The sequence below is a fragment of the Micropterus dolomieu genome, linkage group LG05, assembly GCF_021292245.1.
Source record: "Micropterus dolomieu isolate WLL.071019.BEF.003 ecotype Adirondacks linkage group LG05, ASM2129224v1, whole genome shotgun sequence".
Classification (NCBI taxonomy): Eukaryota; Metazoa; Chordata; class Actinopteri; order Centrarchiformes; family Centrarchidae; genus Micropterus; species Micropterus dolomieu.
In genome coordinates, this window is record NC_060154.1 from 10,999,448 (window position 1) to 11,018,732 (window position 19,285).

The window sequence follows — 19,285 nt, forward strand, 5'->3', positions numbered from 1 at the left end:
TTCCACTTCAAGTCCGCAAAATGAGCGTGAATGTTTGGTGCCTCATTTGGCTCAACGGAGATTAGGTTAAAAGCGGCATGTGCTCAGACACTGTAGCTCACTCGGATGATACTCTGATGCGTGTGTGTCCCAGTGAATTCCTTCTACAGAAGACTTGAATAAAATTCACAGAAAGACAAGTGTTTGCCTGAGCTGTTTATTTGAACACCCTCATTCCCACCACAGGAGTGAGAGGCCGAAGGTTTTGCATTGTCCATCCATCCATCGTCAACCGCTTATCCTGCGTACAGGGTCGCAGGGGTGCCGGAGCCAATCCCTGCTGATATCGAGCAAAAGGCGGGGTACATCCTGGACAGGTCGCCAGTCCATCGCAGAGCCACACATAGACTAACAACCAGTCACACGCATACCTAAGGACAATTTAGAGTCACCAATTAATGTAGTCTGCATGTCTTTGGACGGTGGGAGGAAGCCGGAGCACCTACGAGAACACGGGTAGAACATGCAAACTCCACACAGAAAGTCCTGGAACGACCAAGGTTCGAACCCACGACCTTCTTGCTGTGAGGCAAACGTTGTTATCCACCACGCCGCCCGGTTTTGCATTGTGTATGTTCAAATTGCTTATTGCTGCTTTAAGTACCAGACGCCAGAGCCAGGACTTACCATAAACGCAGGAAAGCGGGGGGAAACAGCTAGCATGGCTCTGTCCAGTTATTTAATATTTTAAAAAATTACTCAAAATTTTTGGTAAATATGCTTATTTCCTGTGTTTGAATCAGATAAGAAGACTGGAGATGGAGCTGGGAGGGAGAAGTTGGGGAAGTGCTTTTTCAAGCAGGAAAAAAATGACAGGCTGGTCACAAACACTATGATGTGTTTCTGAAAACATTTGAGGTGGGAAATAGAATCTTGATTCATGTTTAATCAGCACTACCTAGTTTGACAGTTTGGGAGCCTGGTGCGTTGTGCTGAACAGACCTGCAGACTTTTCAAATCTAGACTGGTGATGATCCTCCGTCAGTCGTTGAATGAAACCCGCCCCATATTAGATAAACAGTTGAGATTGGCTTAACCGGATGCAGGATTGGTGGAAATCTGTCTGAATGGGAGGGAGGCAAGATGTATCTGCGCATCAAATGAAAAATGAGCTCGGCAGATTCATCTGGTTCCCAGGCGACGGTATATCCGCCCCTCCTTCCACCACCACCAAATTCTCAGTGGAAATTACACCCTTGATGGTACCAAACCCTCAGTGATACTGTGACAACAAGACTCTGGGAAGTCACTGCAACCTGGCTGTTGTCCACCTAGATACAATTACATCACTTAACTCCACCTAAAAGTACAGTTTAAACAAACATGTCGCAACATGTTAATTAGCGATCTTCGAGCAGTTGGTAGGCAGATTTCTTAACTTTTGAGAGAGCAAGGTGAGCTAATCGTCTCCTCACTCTAGTTCCACCACGCTTAATGTACAGACATGAACGTCTCGAGCTCGGAAATGTTAAAATGATGAACAACTTAATGAGATTATTTCTTAAATCAAAGTATAAATTAACTGATTAGAAAGGAAGTGGTCAGCTGGACTTCCTGTGCCACTTGACAGCGATTCTCACCATTGTACACGACTCCATTGAGTTCCACTGACATGCTGATGCTGCTTGTGCCGTTGGTGGTGAGGTTCAGGGCCGAGTCCTGCCTGCTGTCTGTGAGGAAGACAACCACAAAGTAGAGCTGTGTTAACAAAACCAAATCACTTACACTGTTATTTTATTAAAACTGCATGACTTCTTTTTAAAACTACTCCAGAGGTGAATTGTCCCAAAAAAGCACAACAAACTAAAGCAACTCAAGAACACCCTTTTACAGCAACACAATAACTTTGCAAGAATGTCCATTTCATTTCTCTGAAGTCACCTGTATTTTCAGTACTGAGAAACAGTTCCATGCATGTTCTATCAGATAGACAGTAACAAAGACAAACTCTGCGATACGATCAAAGTGCCTGGCAGAAGGGAATCCCCGCACAGACTAACACACGTGCTGTGTGCATGCATGCGTCTTCTGTAAGCTAAGCAGGTCAACATATAGGCCTGCTGTGGGTTACTTCCTCACTGTTAGGTGCTGTGGTTTGTGGTAAGATGACAAGAATGTCTTGTGATACTAACTGCCAGAAAGAGTGAGAACATGTAAAATCAAGCTCATGTAAATTCTGGGGTAAAACAATGGAACGTAAAATCCGCAATGATTCCCACAGCAGATGTGATCTAGTAACAGTGATGTGCGTTAGTGTCTCTTTCCCCCCCCAAAGCTTATGAAGAATCTTGAAAAACTTCTGGTCAATTTCCTTAAGGCAGCACCCTGCAGACCCTCTTCTATTATCTATGTACATACCTTTAGGCAACGTTATTAATCACCAGGGGTTATCATTTTATTTTTATGAGGATAATATGCATATATTGATGTCTGTTGACCCAAATGACCCTGTTCCTATCTTCTGCAACCTGTCACTGTGATGGAAATAGACGGCCAAGTATTAACTTTCTTAAACTGAACAGAGATAAAAACTAATAGTAATTAGTCAGACCAAGGATGAGATCTTCTTTTTTTAAGACAGGGCAGTCTGGTTTTCCAGTAGTCTTAGGTTTGGAAATTACTGTTTAACACTAGAACTGCCAGGGTTCGTTGTATACCTATAACCGCCATAGCGGGTAAAGTTTACCTGCTATAAAAATGTCGTGATTTTGACTTTGGGAAACATTTAGCACATTGGCTGTGCATTTCCTACAAACACCATCCCCATATTTCAGGCATTTACAGAATGTTTATTTTATTATTTTATTCATTGTCGTTCGCTTGTGCTGCGCATCTGTGAAGGGCATATTCACATGCGGCGGCTCTTTTGATGTCATCCACTTGCTGCTGTTATAGATGGGGTGGTGATGGAGCAACGAATAAGACACATGCCGGGTTCAATCCCCCACTGTGACCCATATACCAATGTGTCCTTGAGCAAGACACTTAACCCCTAGTTGCTCCAGAGGTGTGCAACCTCTGACAGAAATTGTAAGTCGCTTTGGATAAAAGAGTCAGATAAATGTAAATGTATAGCCTAGTTATATTCTAAACACACTTGAATTTAAATGCAGCATACAATTTACAAAAAAGACTGAATGTTGTAGTGTTTTATAGGCGGTAAAAATAACCTCATAATATCGGATAGTTCTTACTGTTCTGCTTGTTTTTTTGGACTCCATCGAGCATCCAGAGAGTAAAACACATAAATAGTCCAAATAAAAGTAGGCTTTTTATTCGAAAAAAACAACTATTATCAACTCCAAAATTTATAGAAGAATTTTGCCCAATGGAAAAATGTATAGGCCTAATCACTTATACTAAAAAATACACAGCACTGGAAAAGTTATAGCCGGTCAAAAAGCACATGAGGGAGCCGCACGCTCTCTTGAAGGGACCGCAGAACACACCTCTATCACAGGGAAAAACTAGACTACTGCAGCATTAGTTTTGATGATCATGTAGCCTAAACAAAACCTATGAGCAGCGGCTTATATGCAAATTTACTTCATTCAAGTGGATTGCTGTCAGGTAATGACCCGTCAGAGGCAGAATCAACCTAGGACACGTCGCTCCGCCCCCACCATCAGACTCTCCTTTACTCACTTCGCTGAGCAAGTGTAATGCCTGTAGTGGGAAAGGCGTTGCCAATAGCAACATAGAATGTTTATCTAAACGCGTGACATGAACAGCGCTAAAATGACGCCGGCACTTATAGGTATAAATGCCCATTTTTTAAATCTGGCTTTATATTGACATTAACAATATGGGGTGCTACATAACACACTTTTAGGAAAAGTCAGAGACTGGGGGACTTGAATATTATATTGAAACAAAGATACATACAATCAAAAAACATCCGCGGGTAAATTTGATCCGTTGGTGGTTCTAGTGTTAATTTCACATGATTGTGGTGACACATTTATCCTTAGTAAGACATTTTGAGACGATGTAAGAAAGATGGTTTATACTTTTGTTTAATGTTGATTAGATAGTAGAAGAATTTTCTCAACCAACAGGGGAACACAGACTTCATGTGAAAACATGAAAATCATGTCTGACTGTTTTTTTTGTTCTCCTCCTGTCAGCTGAATATATCAGAAACCCCACAGTGTGTTCAATACCTTGGTTATTGATGCGGATGTTCATTGGTATCTGAGCGGTCATTGCCAGCAGGTTGTGTTGCAGCGCTCTCTGCAGCAGTCGGTGGTGTTCCTCGGCAGGCAGCGCCATCTTCTTCTCTGGTGGCTCGCCGGCCTCCAGTTTGTCCCTCAGCTGCTCCAGAGCCGCCACCTGAGCCGCCATGGCTGCCTGAGCTGCCGCTGCCTGCACAGCAGCCACCGAGTGACCCGCCAAAGCCCCCGCTGGCAAACGAGACATACCGATCCCTGGCAGCGGCTGGCCTCCCTCCTCTTCTGGCCGGACACCACAGAGAGGGAGAGAAGGGGCACTGTAAGTTAAGAAAACTCAGATACAACTGAATATGATGCGTTATCCAGGCAAGGTACAGATTATGTTCCTCCCTGACCACACTGCTGTCAGTGTGGTCATCTTGTGTAAGATGCACACTGTACTGCTTACTATTGGTTAACATATCTAACAGCAGAGAGGACAGCAAATCAAAAATGCTTTTCACGACTGCTTTCTGGTGATAAGTCTACTGCTTGAAAACTCAAGGTTTGTACACAACCCTCATTTTAACCTGCCTCCTGACTTCTGATTGAAGATTTGTTATTTTCAAAATGATATAGGCAAGTTTTAATGATTTTAAGACATTTTCCATCACAATTTTCCATTGTAATGTCAAGAAAACCCATCTACTTAATGTATTTGTCATTTTAGAAGACTGACCCAAAGCTCACAGTTACTAAATCAGGAGCTCATGACAGTACCACATTCATATGTGTTAAAAAAGGACAATCTACAGTCACTCATTATATGTTCTGATGACTCAAAATTTCCTCTTTCATGCTTCCATGTCTTCAATTTCAATCATTGACTCAGTTAATCCCATGTGGCGGGAGCACATCATAATACTCAAATCGCACCTTTCTTGATCTTCTGGATGGGCGTCAGCGATGCCCCGTTGGTGCCCACTGTCATGCCCACACTTGTCGTGGGGAGCTTCGGAGAGGAGAGCATGGTGGGCGTCCCATTGGGCGAGTAGGTGAAGAGGGAGCTGCCAAAGCTTTGCCGTCGGCCTTCCCGCCGATTACTGTCGATGGCTGCCTGGAGCTCGTTGGGGTTGCTCAGACCCCTCTTATCACATTCATATGGGTACAGGTACTTCATGTATCTGGAAGGAACACCATGTATTAGGGATGCACCAAAAATGAAAATTCTTGCATAAATTAAATAGTCAAAATGTGTTTCCCACAAGATTTGAAGAGACTTTGGGGGGTGGGTCTATGGCCCAAGTGGGTGGGTAAAGTAAATTACATGGGTCCATTTACTTTTAATGTACACATGTAGTATGTTTTATACTTTCTGTGAAAACAATCCAATTAATCTTATTTTCCATACTGTATAGAAACCTTATTTTGAAAACCGGACATTGTCACATGTGTATCCATAGGCTGTATTGTATTGCATAACATATCAACGTAATTGTTCAATAAAATTTAATCAGTCTTTTGACTTATTAGGCCGAACACCGAAAGTGTTATTTTCGGTCGATTAATTTCATTGGCCGAACATTCGGTGCATCGCTACCATGTATTTATGTACTACTGAAAATGTCAATTAGTTCCTAAAACCTAAATGCATGCAAAGCTTTACAGGGTGGGCTGAGCTATAAGTCAGCTTAAAGGGGTATTCCACAAATTCTGCACATTAAGATCAGTTTGATAATGACTCAGCATGTGAAAACGACGAGCTTGGGCTTAATGACAGCCGTTTTTTAACAGAAATCCTGTGTAACATAACATGGGGCTTGGACATGGACATAAAGAAGAAAAATGCTATCAAGATGCATTGTGGAAATTGTATGATTTATTGCTTTTGGAGTTTCACCTATATTAGTAACTAAAAGTCAGGATATCTCGATCTCTGCTGCTTTGCTTTTGACCATTCGTTTATTAAATAGTCTCTCACATGTCCCCAAACTTTATCGAAGTACAATACCAAATCACTGGAGTACCCTGTTAAATACGTAAATGTTCATAGTAGATCACTGGCTACAGTGAAATTTTCCAGCACTTAATCCAACGTGCCTAGAAATGGATGGGGACATGTCGCTACCAATATCAAGTGACTACTTAATGGTCCCTAGCAATAATTTTGATCAAATAATTAAAATATAACGACTGTTTGTCCGTGTCTAGTCAATTTATTTGGTACACAAATGGTTAACAGTTAGCCTCAAATTAGCGAGAGAATACCTACAAGTAGTTGCACTGTTAACTTGTAATATACCACTACAGAAAATGACTTGAAAAAGAGGGTTTAATTATTTGGTCAAATTAAATTGTTGTTTGGCAGCTGACAGACAGCAGCTCCACAAGGTGCGTGCAAATAAGTAATAGAAACTCACATCATTTGTGATATGTTATTTATTTTTATTCTGGCAACACAACAGTAAACAACCAGTCCAATAAATAAGCTAGAGAACTTGTAAGCTTTCTTTACAGGCCCTCATGGCTTGAAACCAACAGCTACAATTCAGACCAAAGAAAAACAGCTTTGACCACACCTGTGTGTCTGTGTGAGTACTTACTGTGTGCGGAGGGTGAAGGCTGCACTTGTGATTGAGGTAGGCAGGTTGAGTCCCTTGGTGATCTCCCTCCACAGTTTCTTGTTGATGACCTCCACAAGGCCGCCCTTCTCTGTCACCAGCCTGTAGAGCATGTACAGATCCAGAACTTGCTTGGCCATGATGGGAATACGATTCACCGGGGTTCCTGGAATAACACACACACACACACACACACCACACACACACACACACACACACACACACACACACACAAACACACACAGAGGATCAACAATCTTCCTGCACTGGTTCCTGCTGGGAATCTTTGGGGTATGACACATGTTTGAATAGACAACTGTGTCTTTCATTCCCCGAAATGTAGGTGTTGCTTTGACCATTTTACCAGCCAAATACATAATGCCAGGCCAGGAAGCTATCTTAGGCCAGAGGATCTTCTGACTTTCTTCCTTTCCTTCCATCAAATTGTCATGTGATTAAATCGATTGGATTGTATAAGGGAACTGGAAACAACCTGACCCTAATGAGGGGAAGTTACCTGAAAATAGACTTATATTTGAGAAATACAGTGTGGTGTACTTGTGTGATATCATTCAATGTTGATGGATCTTTCAAACTAAATATGACGTGAATATATGTTAATGGAAAGTATGAGACAACATTCCTGGGGACAAGAGATAATCAGTGCCTTTAATATTGTATTAATATATGTGAATCCAAACACAATCTTCAGGCCCACGTTTGACATAAAATATAATTAATCCTCGATTTCCATTTTGAGGACTGACGCCCCAGTTATTGGTACGGCCTTTAGATGGCACTCTCAGATTCTGAAAGCGGATTTGGCAGATCCGCCCACTGCCGGTGGTTCTGACACTGTAAATATTCAGTACTGGTTTTTCAGTTGTGAGCACATGTCTGTTGTCTCTCATGTCAGTTCTCGGCCCACTGACCTGATTAAATCCCCCAAAAGTCAACATGTCAGTTTAACAATGCTGCTTGGTATGTGTGCTGAGTTGTCTGTTTGTGAATGAGAAAACACAATATTGCACAACTGACAATTTCCCAAGTATGACAATGAGTTTTCCGGATGAGGAGAAATGGGAATTTATTTGGCTCAGTTGGCAGTTTTGATGCTGTGTGTGTCACCATTGCGAAGATCCTGCATGGTGGCTGTGTCAATGTTTGTGTGTGTGAGTGTGGGGATGGGAAGGTAAACCAATCCATTCCCAGGCATTGATCCCTTCTAGTTATAGCCTGGGAACGACAAGAGGCTGTGCAACTATAAAGAAATCATCTCTGAAATGAATAAAGGCCCAACCCAGGTGAGTGAAAGATGAGTAGACAGTGCAGTGTTGTGTGTCAGAGGGGGGGGTTCATCCATCTCTATACCCAATTATTAAGAGTCTCTGTGTGAAGCTGGGTGGAGATAAAGCAAGGAGATATACTATGACAAGATAAGAAACTGATGGATGTAGGTTTTAATTTAATGAGTGAGAGTAAATGTGATGCACAAATGCAGACTCAAACACACACACATACACACACACACACACACACACACACAGTTTCATACCTCTTTTTTGCATAAAGCTGAAGAGGTCATCCAGAAACTCTTTCCTCTTTGGGTCTCTGTCCAGTTCATACAGCTGTGGGGAGGAAGAGGAGAGACACAGATAAAGTGACTGTATATCTGACAAAAACAAAAGTTTGAGATCCGAAATAAAAAATACTAAAACCCAGGGTGTTCTGCTGTCACAAAAAGCAATCTGAAAGCTGAAATGATGCAACGATTAGCTGACAGAAAATGTCCTCAGTGCTCCCGCTGTTACTTTGAAAACCAATATACTGCTTAACAAAGAAAATAAAACAGATATTCATCCTTAAAGATCTGTCGTGAGAAACCAATCACTTGCTTTCTGATCATAAGAGGAGATGACAGAGAGAGAAACCTAAAGACTAGTCTGGCTTGATGAGAACATGATGTGGGTCCAGCTGCTGGTGGGGCCCCGGGCTCTGGAAAGTTCGGTGAAAGTTAACAGTAAAAGTGGGGCGCCCTCTCAGGGGAGGACAGTGAGGCCATTGAGCCTGTGGTTGTTTTCCCTGCCTAGTAGTCAGCGTGATAGTGAAATATATTGTTGGAGGTCTTTCTATTTATTTGTCACACACATATCAACAAACTTTGAAATTAAACACCAACTACCATGTCACTTTATTTGCTCTCAGTGTAAGTAACACCACACAACAATAAATCCAATTTTAAGGCTTATATTCTCATGTGACTATTGTTCATTCACAGCAATTAAAAGATGTGCAACACACATTTGACGCTAACACGTAGTCCATCATAGGTGAGTGAGCAGCAGTGGTACAGCTTCAGTATCTCAGGGGTTCACAGGGTTCACAGTTATAACCACCAGTCTAGGTTGAGCATAGAAATCTTGACAACTAAATATCACATGGTATCTATGTGAGGTTGTAGAGTTTCATAATCTCTTATTGAAAATAGCAGGTTGTGAAACACAGTCTACAGCTGAGCACCACCTAACAAAGAGAGCGTATTGTTACTACACAGACACAACAGCCCACAGCTTGAAGACCAAACCACAAGTTGCCATTTGTTGTAGTGACTTTTTATATCACATCACAGGAAAGCATAAACCTCACAGCATGTGACCATTTCATTAGAGCTAAAGAAGTGAATTGTTTGACAGAAAACGGATGTCAAATATTCTCTGGTCTTAGCTTCTCAATTGTGTGGATTTGCTGCTTGTTTTTGTGTTGTGACAATAAATTGCATATCTTTGGACTGTAAATCCGACAAAAAAACTTCTTGAACACAGGAAATTGAGATGACCATTTTTCCCTCTTTTCTAGTATTTTAAACACCAAATGAGAGCGCTGTGTACAAATAACCAACACTGAAAAACTGTTAATATGCGCACTATTTATTTAACGATTAGTCTGCTGATTATTTCCTCAATAAATCATTTACTCTATAAAATTTGGTCCAACCAACAGTCCAAAACCCAAAGACATTCAGTTTACGATCATATAAAAACAGAGAAAAGCAGGACATCCTCACACAGGAGAATCTGAAACCAGAGAATGTTTAAGATTTTGCTCAAAAAAAATTACTAAAATAAACAAACACCTAATTTTGTAGCTCAGGGGATAGAGCAGTCGCCCACTTATCAGAAGGTCGGTGGTTTGATCCCTGGCTCGCACAATCTACACATTGAAGTGTCCTTGGGCAAGACACTGAACCCCAAATTGCTGACGATGGCTGTGCCATCGTGATTAAGTTAATTTCCGTTTCTGGTGGGTAGTTGGCAACTTAGCTTGCTCATCAGTGTATGAATGTGTGTGAATGGGGTGAATGTGATGTAGTGTAAATCGCTTTGAGTGGTCGAAAAGACTAAAAAGGTGCTCTACAAATACAGAACATTTACCATTTATTTTTTCAATATAATCCTGTAACAAGCATCACTGATGAAATCACCACTGAATGAGCATGTGTGTGCTACATCTCAAACAAGGCGTCTAATTGAAGGATCTGCACGCTCATTTGACATTTGATTAGAAATGTGCATTCTGAGATTAGTTCCAATTTACTTGCTAACCTCTAAGCTACTCTGCCACCACACCAATAAGTGACGGTAAATAAAACACCAAACTTCAGTTAGTTACTAAAGGATTTCAGTGTTTGCTTCAAGCACCCGGACAGAGAAAATGAAAATGAAAGGCTCTTCCAGCTGTATGACGGTGACAGTAATGGCCTCTAACCACTAACAGACTGTCCCTCATTGTGGCATTCGACCCTCATTAGTGACACCAAGCTGCTACAAGATCTTATTATGTAGTGGGTTGGGGGGGGAACAGAGGGGTGGGGACTGTTGGACTGAAGAGGGTTGAGGTGGATGGGGTGGGGGATGCCAGCTAATGTACGGGCCTGCTGGAGGCAAGGGGGAGTTTTAATTACAGGATGCATGCATTTTGTGAAGTGCCGCACCATAAATCTTTGAAATTACCCCCCAACTACCATCCCCCCATGTCACTTTTATTTGCTCTCTATCCCCCCCTCGCTCTCTCTGTCCTAATCACACAAACAAATATTTCCCTAGTGGTGCGGTGGGAGTGCCGTCACATGGAACCAATGGGGCTAACGCTCAGATCTCAGTCCCTGTAGTCCTCCTTCACACTGGAGTGAACAAATGCATTTTGAATGTATGTTTTCCAGTCAGCAGAACGTATGGAAAGGGTTTAAATTCTGAACTAACAAAACCCACAACAATAAATCCACTATTAAAGCTTAAATTCTCATGTGACGATTGTTCATTCACAGCGTGAGTAACTGCAGTGTTACAGTGTTGAAAGGTATTGTGTAAATTGGTTTCATTGTTTCCCTGCCAACTGAAGGAGCTGGAAGTCCACAGTGAAGTGTGAACTGTGTTATCACACTCACAGTATCCTTCTTACTAATACATGTCCAGTTTCAAGTCTCATTCAGAATTCACTGTTAACATAGACGTGGACATGGTATCCATAGTCACGGATATGTGACTATGATTCAGTTCTTTCAGCTGTCTCACAGCAGCATATGGAAGTACATGTATTTACAATATATAGAATTACAATAATTTGTCTGTAAGAAAACATTTTTTAGCCTACACCATCTAATACAATCCAATAACTAAGATGTTTATAGAATAAGAAGATGATTTAAGTCCTGTTTATCTCTTTATCAAATTGTGACTGTATTGCAGTTTTAACTGCAGATTGCAGACACAATGCTGTCAAACCGCTAAATGACGCCTGTCCTGTAATCTTAATCTGCTCACGTGCTGAAAGAAACCTGCTGGAAGGCAGGCCATGTTAGAACCATTACAGAAATGTTGGGTGGGGTGTTGTATTTTCCCTTCCTGTCTTTTACACACTTCTACCTTTCTCTCCATTTGTCCCTCAACTTCTATCGGTTTCCCTCTAATTCTGTGTGTCTCTTGCCCTCCCTCAGCTCCATCTATATAGCCCTTATCAAATCAAATAAGGTTTATTGTCACATACACAGTACAAAGTCTAGTGAAATACCTCCTTTTCATTTAACCCACCCAAAGTAGTTAACTTAATATACATGTTTCTGATGGTGGCGGAAACCAGAGCACCTGGAAGAAAACCACGCAAACACAGGGAGAAAATGCAAACTCCGAACAGAAAAGCCCTTCCCCAACCGGACATTCAAGCCCAGGGCCTTCTTGCTCTGTGTTGACAGTGCTAACCACTGAGCAACTATGCTGCAGTAGCATACTTCCCCTGCTGCCACTACACACACACGCACACAGAGTATATACACAGACTTCAAGCTGAGATGGGTGTGGTTATTGCAGCTTTACATTTTCATGTCTATAGTATGTGTGCTGGGGCAGAGGCCCCTCCTGCAGTAAAGCTTTGCAATTCAGATAAACTACAAGAAACTAGATAAACAACTAGAAACTGGGCCAACTGGTAACACTTGGAGCCCGTTTATGCCCTGTCACCAAATGCCCTGCAACTAAAAAGCACATTAAAACTGCAGAGCTGACTAGAAAACTGCATATTTCCAGATCATTGAACAGGCTGCAGAGTTTCTAAAACTTTACTATACAACTTCACTTTACACTTTCAAACCAATAATGGAGAAAAAGAGCTGCATATACAGGTTATACATTTGTTTTCTAGTAGCAAATCTAGAATCAGCATCAAAGACAGAATTTTGTGCGGGAGACAAATGGGGACAGTGGAAAGTTAACCAAATGCTGTCTGGTTGGCTACTAAAGTGCTGCGACTCCAGACTTCACAGCCACATTTGAACAAGTATTTAGTGTTCTGACTGTTGTCTGGTAGTTTCCCACCCTGGTTGTGTATGTAGGTCAGTCACAGTGTCTGCAGATACATTATAAACAGGCTTTAGACACAGAAAACAAAGTGGTTTATATTGCAAATAATCAGTAACCAAAGAGCAACCTGTTGCAACAGCTTTGCAGCCATCAAAGTGATTGTGGTGGGTAATACTACAAGGGTGGGGGGAGTGGGGGTGGGGGTGTATGTGACTGGGGAGGGGTTCACTTCACTGTTAATGCAAATGGAAGTTAGCAAGCCAGCAGCAAACAAGTGTCACATAGCACATAATAGAGGCTTTGCAACTGAAAACCAAAACTGAGAGCAGAACAGGGTATCAACTACATGCTCCCTTTCACCTGCCAATCACCTCGATCACCTTGAGGTGAGGCTGACACACACAGATGTGTGCAGTGTTAAAAAAAAAAAAAAAAAAAGAAGTTATGACTGAAATTTAGCTTTTACTTATTGTGTAAAAGTCTCCCTCACAATTTCCAGGACTGGATTCACTAGTTTATTCTTTTAAATGTTTGATCTAAATCCTGTTGCTTTGAAAGCAATTTTTCAGGTAGAACTGGCTCCTCAGAGGAGACATGATGTCTGCACAGCACACTGATGCAAACACGTAGTACTATCAGAGGGCTGGGGGCGGGGTTTTCAAGACAAATGGAAAGTTCCTCTTCGTACCGATTTTACATTAAAACTTCCAAATAAAAAAAGAACAGTGGACTCTCTTCTTCTCACCATTACAGAGGAAACCAGAAAACCGCAAACTATATGTCCTCCATATCTCATAGCTTTAGACACCTTATTTAGCCTATTTATAGTTAATAATGCCTATTGTTTAGTTTTTATGCTGTTTGTGTTGTGAGTACTGAAAATTGAGTGTATTTAACTTCTATTGTTTATGCCAATGACCTTAATGAAGTGAGTAGATCTGTTTGGTTGTGTTATTACCGGCAGCTTCGGTACAAACACGATATGAGTCCCTAAAGGTGATAATAACACTTTTATAGACTGCAGTAACCTTAAAGAGCTTTTGCTCCTCCCCATATTTTATTTATTGGAAGTCTGTGTATTATTCCTGTAGTTGTACACAGCGGAAACCAGGTTGACACCAAGACTAAACCCCCTTTAACCCAATGCTGGAGGACCAGTTTCACAACTCCATATTAATCTAAGTCACTGTGTTGTTTCTTCTCATGAAGGAGATTAGTATGAACTTTCCACATATCATCCTGCCTGACGTGAACTGAAAAATGCTGCCGTCTCATTTATGGAAGGTTGCAGTGTGTAACCCATGACTAGATCGAACAAACTGCATTGGGATTACTGCTGCAAAAAAGAGACAACGATGAGTGGTGCACTCACAGACCTAAACATAACAGAGTTGAAAAGAACCTATAATGTAAACACACACACACACACACACACACAATATTATGACAGTGGGGGAAGGGAAAGTATGGCGAGCAGAGAGAGGGGTTGAGGAGGGGGGTTCTTGAAACAGCTCATGAACACATGATCAGCCATATTCAAGCACTGCATTGTTCCAGGCCAAAGCCCTTTTATGGGTGTCATTAATGCACCAGAGCCAACACAACCACCAGCACGGCATCACATCAGTACTCCCACAAAGAAAATATAGTGTCATAGAGCGTACATGACTTTAATCCCACAGTGCAATGCTCCGCCATTGTTCCTGAGAGGTCACATGTGTAACACACAGATATGTAACACGACAAACTGTCAGCAGTGCCATAAAATTATTTGATGTTTCATAACAGTCAAACCCTAATCCACTGCTCAGTAAAGAGTAAACTGTCCGCTGTGTGTCATGTGATGAATATGAACGCTGGTTGTTATTTACTCCTGTCCTTTAATTGTTTGCTTTAAAAAAAAAAGGTGTGTGTTTTAACTACACAGCACATATTATTGTCCCAGTGTAACGAGACAGTAATGTTGTAATGTTGAACCTCAATCAGGGTAGCCTGCTTTTCTAGCATGCTAAGATTACAAATAATCCAAAAGCAAAGAGGTCAGAAGTCATAGCAGCCTCACCAGAGATGGATCAAACATTTTTTTGGGTCACAAAACATCTAGGCAGGTCCAGGCAGGACCAAGGCAAATGAAACATATCTCTAGGTGGAGGATATTCTAGGTGAAAAAGTGCATAGAGAGGTCATGGCTAAATTGAATCATTTTGTTTGTAAAAGTGGTTCAGCTTTGGGCTCAAGTAAATGTGGCCTCAGCAAAAACACAGTTTCTTCTGTGAACAGAGGGAATTTTACTGAGTGGGGTCGGCCCATAATTCAATTTTACTACACTGAAGTCTACACTCTGACTACTGAAGCTATTATCTGATTACCTTCATCACAGTAAGGTCATAAACAGAACTGGTAGAGCAGTTAAAATAGCCAAGATTCTGCTGAATATCTCCACTACTTTGGCTTTAAAACACTGAAGTCAAATCTTTTTTTTTTTAGAAGATACAGGTCAATGCAATGTCACGAATCAAAGCAGCATCCAACATGGTGTACTGCTGGACAGAAGACAGGCGAAGAGCTGCCATCTTTGCTCTTTTTTGGATCATTATATTGACATTTATTTTATTCAAGGTAACCAAATTACATATTTTGCTGAGCATGATAAGCCTGACAGAGCTGAATAACTAAAATCCCTTGTAACAAACTAAGAAAAACTGTGCAATAAGTCTTCATTTGACTGACTACTGAAAGACTGAGCCTAACTTGATAAAGACTGGGTGAGAAATCAGATGTGAAAATTACATCTGATCTGTCTGTTCTGCTTGAAGTTAGGCAAAATTAAAAAAGGAATCGGATTCTTGTAGTGACAAGCCCATGTTCTTATTTATCTTCCGCTTTGTTGCTCAGGATTCTGTTTTTCTGCCATTTGCGTGACGCTTTCCAGAGATCATCTGTTAGTCAAACGATGGAAGCAGAAACTGTGACGTCTCCTTCCTTTAATTTTTTTTGAAAGAGTTTTTATGTGTACCTTTTCTTTGTCTATTCAGTCATGTTGTCTATCACTGCTCAGCACTAGATATACTAGTTACATATCAATGCGTAAGACTTATATACAAAATATTTACATATAGTACGGCTGACTGCTGAGAGCTAACAGCGTAAAATGATTAGGTAGTATTTTCTTCTCTACCTATATATATATATATATATATATATAAAAAGGATCGTAAGTAATAGTATTTTGTTCCTGCACACTGAACAGTTCAAATACGGTGGAAATTAGCCACCAGTCGATACTTTGTCTGTATGAAATTACACTTCTTCCTTGGGCTTCTTCTGTTCAATTGGAAAATAACTTAATCCAGTCAGTCGACAAAGCTAACAGCAGCGTGACAGAAACCGCACGGACATGTCTCTGTAAACTGACATCTATAATGAATCCATCTTAGCTTCCCCTGCTCTCTGCCCCGCCCTTCCCCATCCCCCACATGCCCACAATTAACAGCAACAATTGAGCTGTCCGACTGCAGATGCATTGAACAGTGTTTTATTGACAGGCAGGATCAAACCATCATAATCCTAAGTGACTGGATGACATCGTAAATTCAGCTCCATCGACATGAGAAGATGAGAAGCTGAAAGCCCGCTGACACAAACAACAACGCTGTGACTGACTGCATCTGATGTCACTTTATTTGCAACAGTCACATTTACCTTAAAAATGAAAGAAAGCGATAGGCGAGATATGCAGGCAGTTTGACTGGGTTAAGAGCACTGAAGCCCTCTACAAGAAGGGCCAGAGCAGTCTCTACCTTTTGAGGAGGCTGAGGTCCTTCATCATCTGCCCAATAACGCTGAGGATGTTTTATAAGTCTGTGGTGGGCAGCTTGCCTGTTTGCTGCTGTGTGCTGAGGCAGCAGGTTTATTCTGCTGCTTGCACATTTGCTTCTCTGTGTTTTTGTTGGATTGTAGTTTGGAAATTTTGTTAAAAGCATTTAGTAGGCCCAATCCTGTAGCTTCAGGACAGCTTTCCACAGGAAATAACAGTGTTTGTGCTTCTCTCTCTGCTGCTGCAAACGGTTACCTTCACTGCTACGCTGGTTAGCTAAAATGGCAACTGTTAGCTAGCTAACAAACTAGCCACACCATTTGTCAGCCTCTGATTGTCAAACGTCAACGGCACACTTTAAGCTGAAAATATTCTCCTCTACTCTGAGGGACTGTCTGTGAGTGTGGAGGAAGTAATCAGGAAGCAATTTTTTATGCTGGAATACACTTCTGGTAACTCAATGATGTGCCAGATATTCAGTGATCTTTGAGGACAAGGTTTCTTTGTGGTGTGAGAAATTATAAGCGAGGCCTTAGTCTGCAGGGCTTTGCCAAAGGATTTTTATGTTCGGCTTCTGTCAGATATTAATGTATATACAGTATCCCCTGCTGACAAGGGAAAAGGTGAAAACCAGTTGATGAAGACAGGACATGAAACCAGAATGAGCACAATCCCACACTAACATGCACTACATTACTGCATGCCACCGTCAGCTGCCATGGTTTGTAGATTTGGATAAGAATCAGAAATAGCAGCAAGCTTTTCCCAGGGCCCTCGAGAGTCTATTGTATGTAGCAATGAGCGATCTGTTCTAAGCGCATTGCTAATGAGTGGTATCACGAAGATGGAAGCTCAAACAGGGCAGTGCAAAGCTGAACAGGCCGAAGAAAGGGAAGTGGGTGTAACAGTAATTAAAAGATCATAAACCAACTTGAAGGAGAGCAAAAGCCTCGTACCAGAAGAACCAAATAACTGACACTGAGTGCGGTATCAGTTCTTCTTCAGTACTTCTGGTACAATGATTTTTTTTATTGTCCCCTCAAAAATATCTTCTCATAAGATATCTGTAAACTAGCCTTCCCCTCAAAATGGCAGAAAATTTCTGACCTAGATAATAATCTAATGTGCGTTTGCGTGAAAGCTCAAGCTATTTATTCAGCGCCAGTGCAGATGCCATGATAACATCTGCGTCTGAAGGCAGAAAGATGGAGACAGAGATAGAAGGGTAGATGAAGGTTCAGAGGAGGGTCTGTAACCGTGCTTGTATATAATCAGAGTGAAGACATGTAAAATCTGGCCCAAGAAGGCTAAAAGGGGGAATTGTGTCACGCTGCTGCTCCTCAGTATTGAGTACCTTGCTGTGCAGAAGGGATGGTTGGGCGCTTGCACCATCAATCAGACTGATGTATGGGCAGGGCAATGAGTTTAATGGTTGACAACGGTGGCCTTAAAAACATATCTGGCACACCCAGCCCCATGGAGGGCAGATATCTGTTCATGTAGTTCATCAGAGACAGAGATGTTGTGGTCATGTGGCAGATGGACAGGCTACAGTTTGACCTCAAGCAACCTCTGGGTTTGTCCTCTACATGGAGCGGCAGTCTTTTAATGTTGAATTTCTCTATGAACAAACAAAGTTAAGTTTATACTCATTGTTTCTCACCAAAATGCACTGTGTGTATTCCTCAGGCCTAATAAACTCAGAAAACATTGCATTTGAGTTGACAACATAGATGTCAAGAGTGTAGTGCTTGTATACATCCTGTTTGCATTCGGTTATACTGTAGTAACTGCTTCTCCACTGATACAGACTTCTTTTTGTCTATAGCTGCCCTTCTATCTCTTCTATTTATCTATCTATTTCTTGACCAACTGTTAATCAGCGGCAGGAATGTGTATTATGGGGACCCAATTTAAGAAATGCCGCTCCATAGTGCAACAACTGGTCTAAAACTCAACAGGGAACCTTCTGAAAGTGAATGTGTCAGTTTTAAATGAGCAAATTGGTATTTTAGTCAAAACTGGGAAGTTCATATGGTAACAAAAAGGTGTCACATTTAGTTATAGTATTTAATTAACTTTACTCACACAGTATATTTCGCTTTAAGAGAATATAGCTTTTCCACAGTAGACATTTAGGCTATGTTCAGACTGACGTTGTGTTATTCTTCTGCGCATGCGGGTCACTTTCAGGCCGTGGACACTCCACACTGGAGTCTGATATGGGCCACATTTGTGAACTGACAAACAAAAAAAATAGGATCTGGGACAAATAAAATCAGAAATGAGCATTAAGGCCTGCAGTCTGAACATAGCCAAAGTGGCCCAAATCCAAACTGGAAAAGATTAGATTCCATGTGACTTGGCCTGTTCACACTGATAAAAATATCAGATCTGAATCACATATGAGCAAAATATTGCATTTGGGTCACTTTGGCCTGCAGTCTGAACGTAGCCTTTGACTCATTATAGCAGGTAAAGCACACGTGATGATAGTTTAATTCCATCTAGGCATACCAGTAAGTACCCATGATGAGCAAGCATGTGCATTAGCAGTGCCCGGGAATTACATCAAAATGGTACACAGGTATTACCAATGTAATTAGTGACACTGTGGCTTTCTTGCTATGACATGTCAAAATATATGCAGTGAAAAAGATCTTGTATCAGTTCATATTGGTGTGAAATGTAGGTCACTAGTTTTATCTGTAGTGTGAACAGAGGCAACTCAGACTTCTTGCCCACACATTTCAGGAATTTCAGCCATTATCATACAAGAAATTGCAGCTACACTGTTGTCAAGGG

The 19,285-nt window shown here is 41.4% G+C and overlaps 1 protein-coding gene across 4 annotated transcripts in view; it reads right to left on the reverse strand.

The window, feature by feature from the left end:
- arid3a (AT rich interactive domain 3A (BRIGHT-like)) overlaps positions 1-19,285 on the reverse strand; it is a 49,650-nt gene that overhangs the window by 8,590 nt on the left and 21,775 nt on the right. For 3 of the 4 annotated variants that reach the window (XM_046049938.1, XM_046049939.1, XM_046049937.1), the window contains 5 exons: positions 8,367-8,439; positions 6,794-6,977; positions 5,127-5,374; positions 4,203-4,493; positions 1,620-1,709 (listed from right to left, as the gene is read on the reverse strand). In XM_046049938.1, the coding sequence (XP_045905894.1) occupies positions 1,620-1,709; positions 4,203-4,493; positions 5,127-5,374; positions 6,794-6,977; positions 8,367-8,439 (886 nt within the window). The remainder of the gene's footprint in view (positions 1-1,619; positions 1,710-4,202; positions 4,494-5,126; positions 5,375-6,793; positions 6,978-8,366; positions 8,440-19,285) is intronic. The other variant, XM_046049940.1, reaches the window with a different exon arrangement.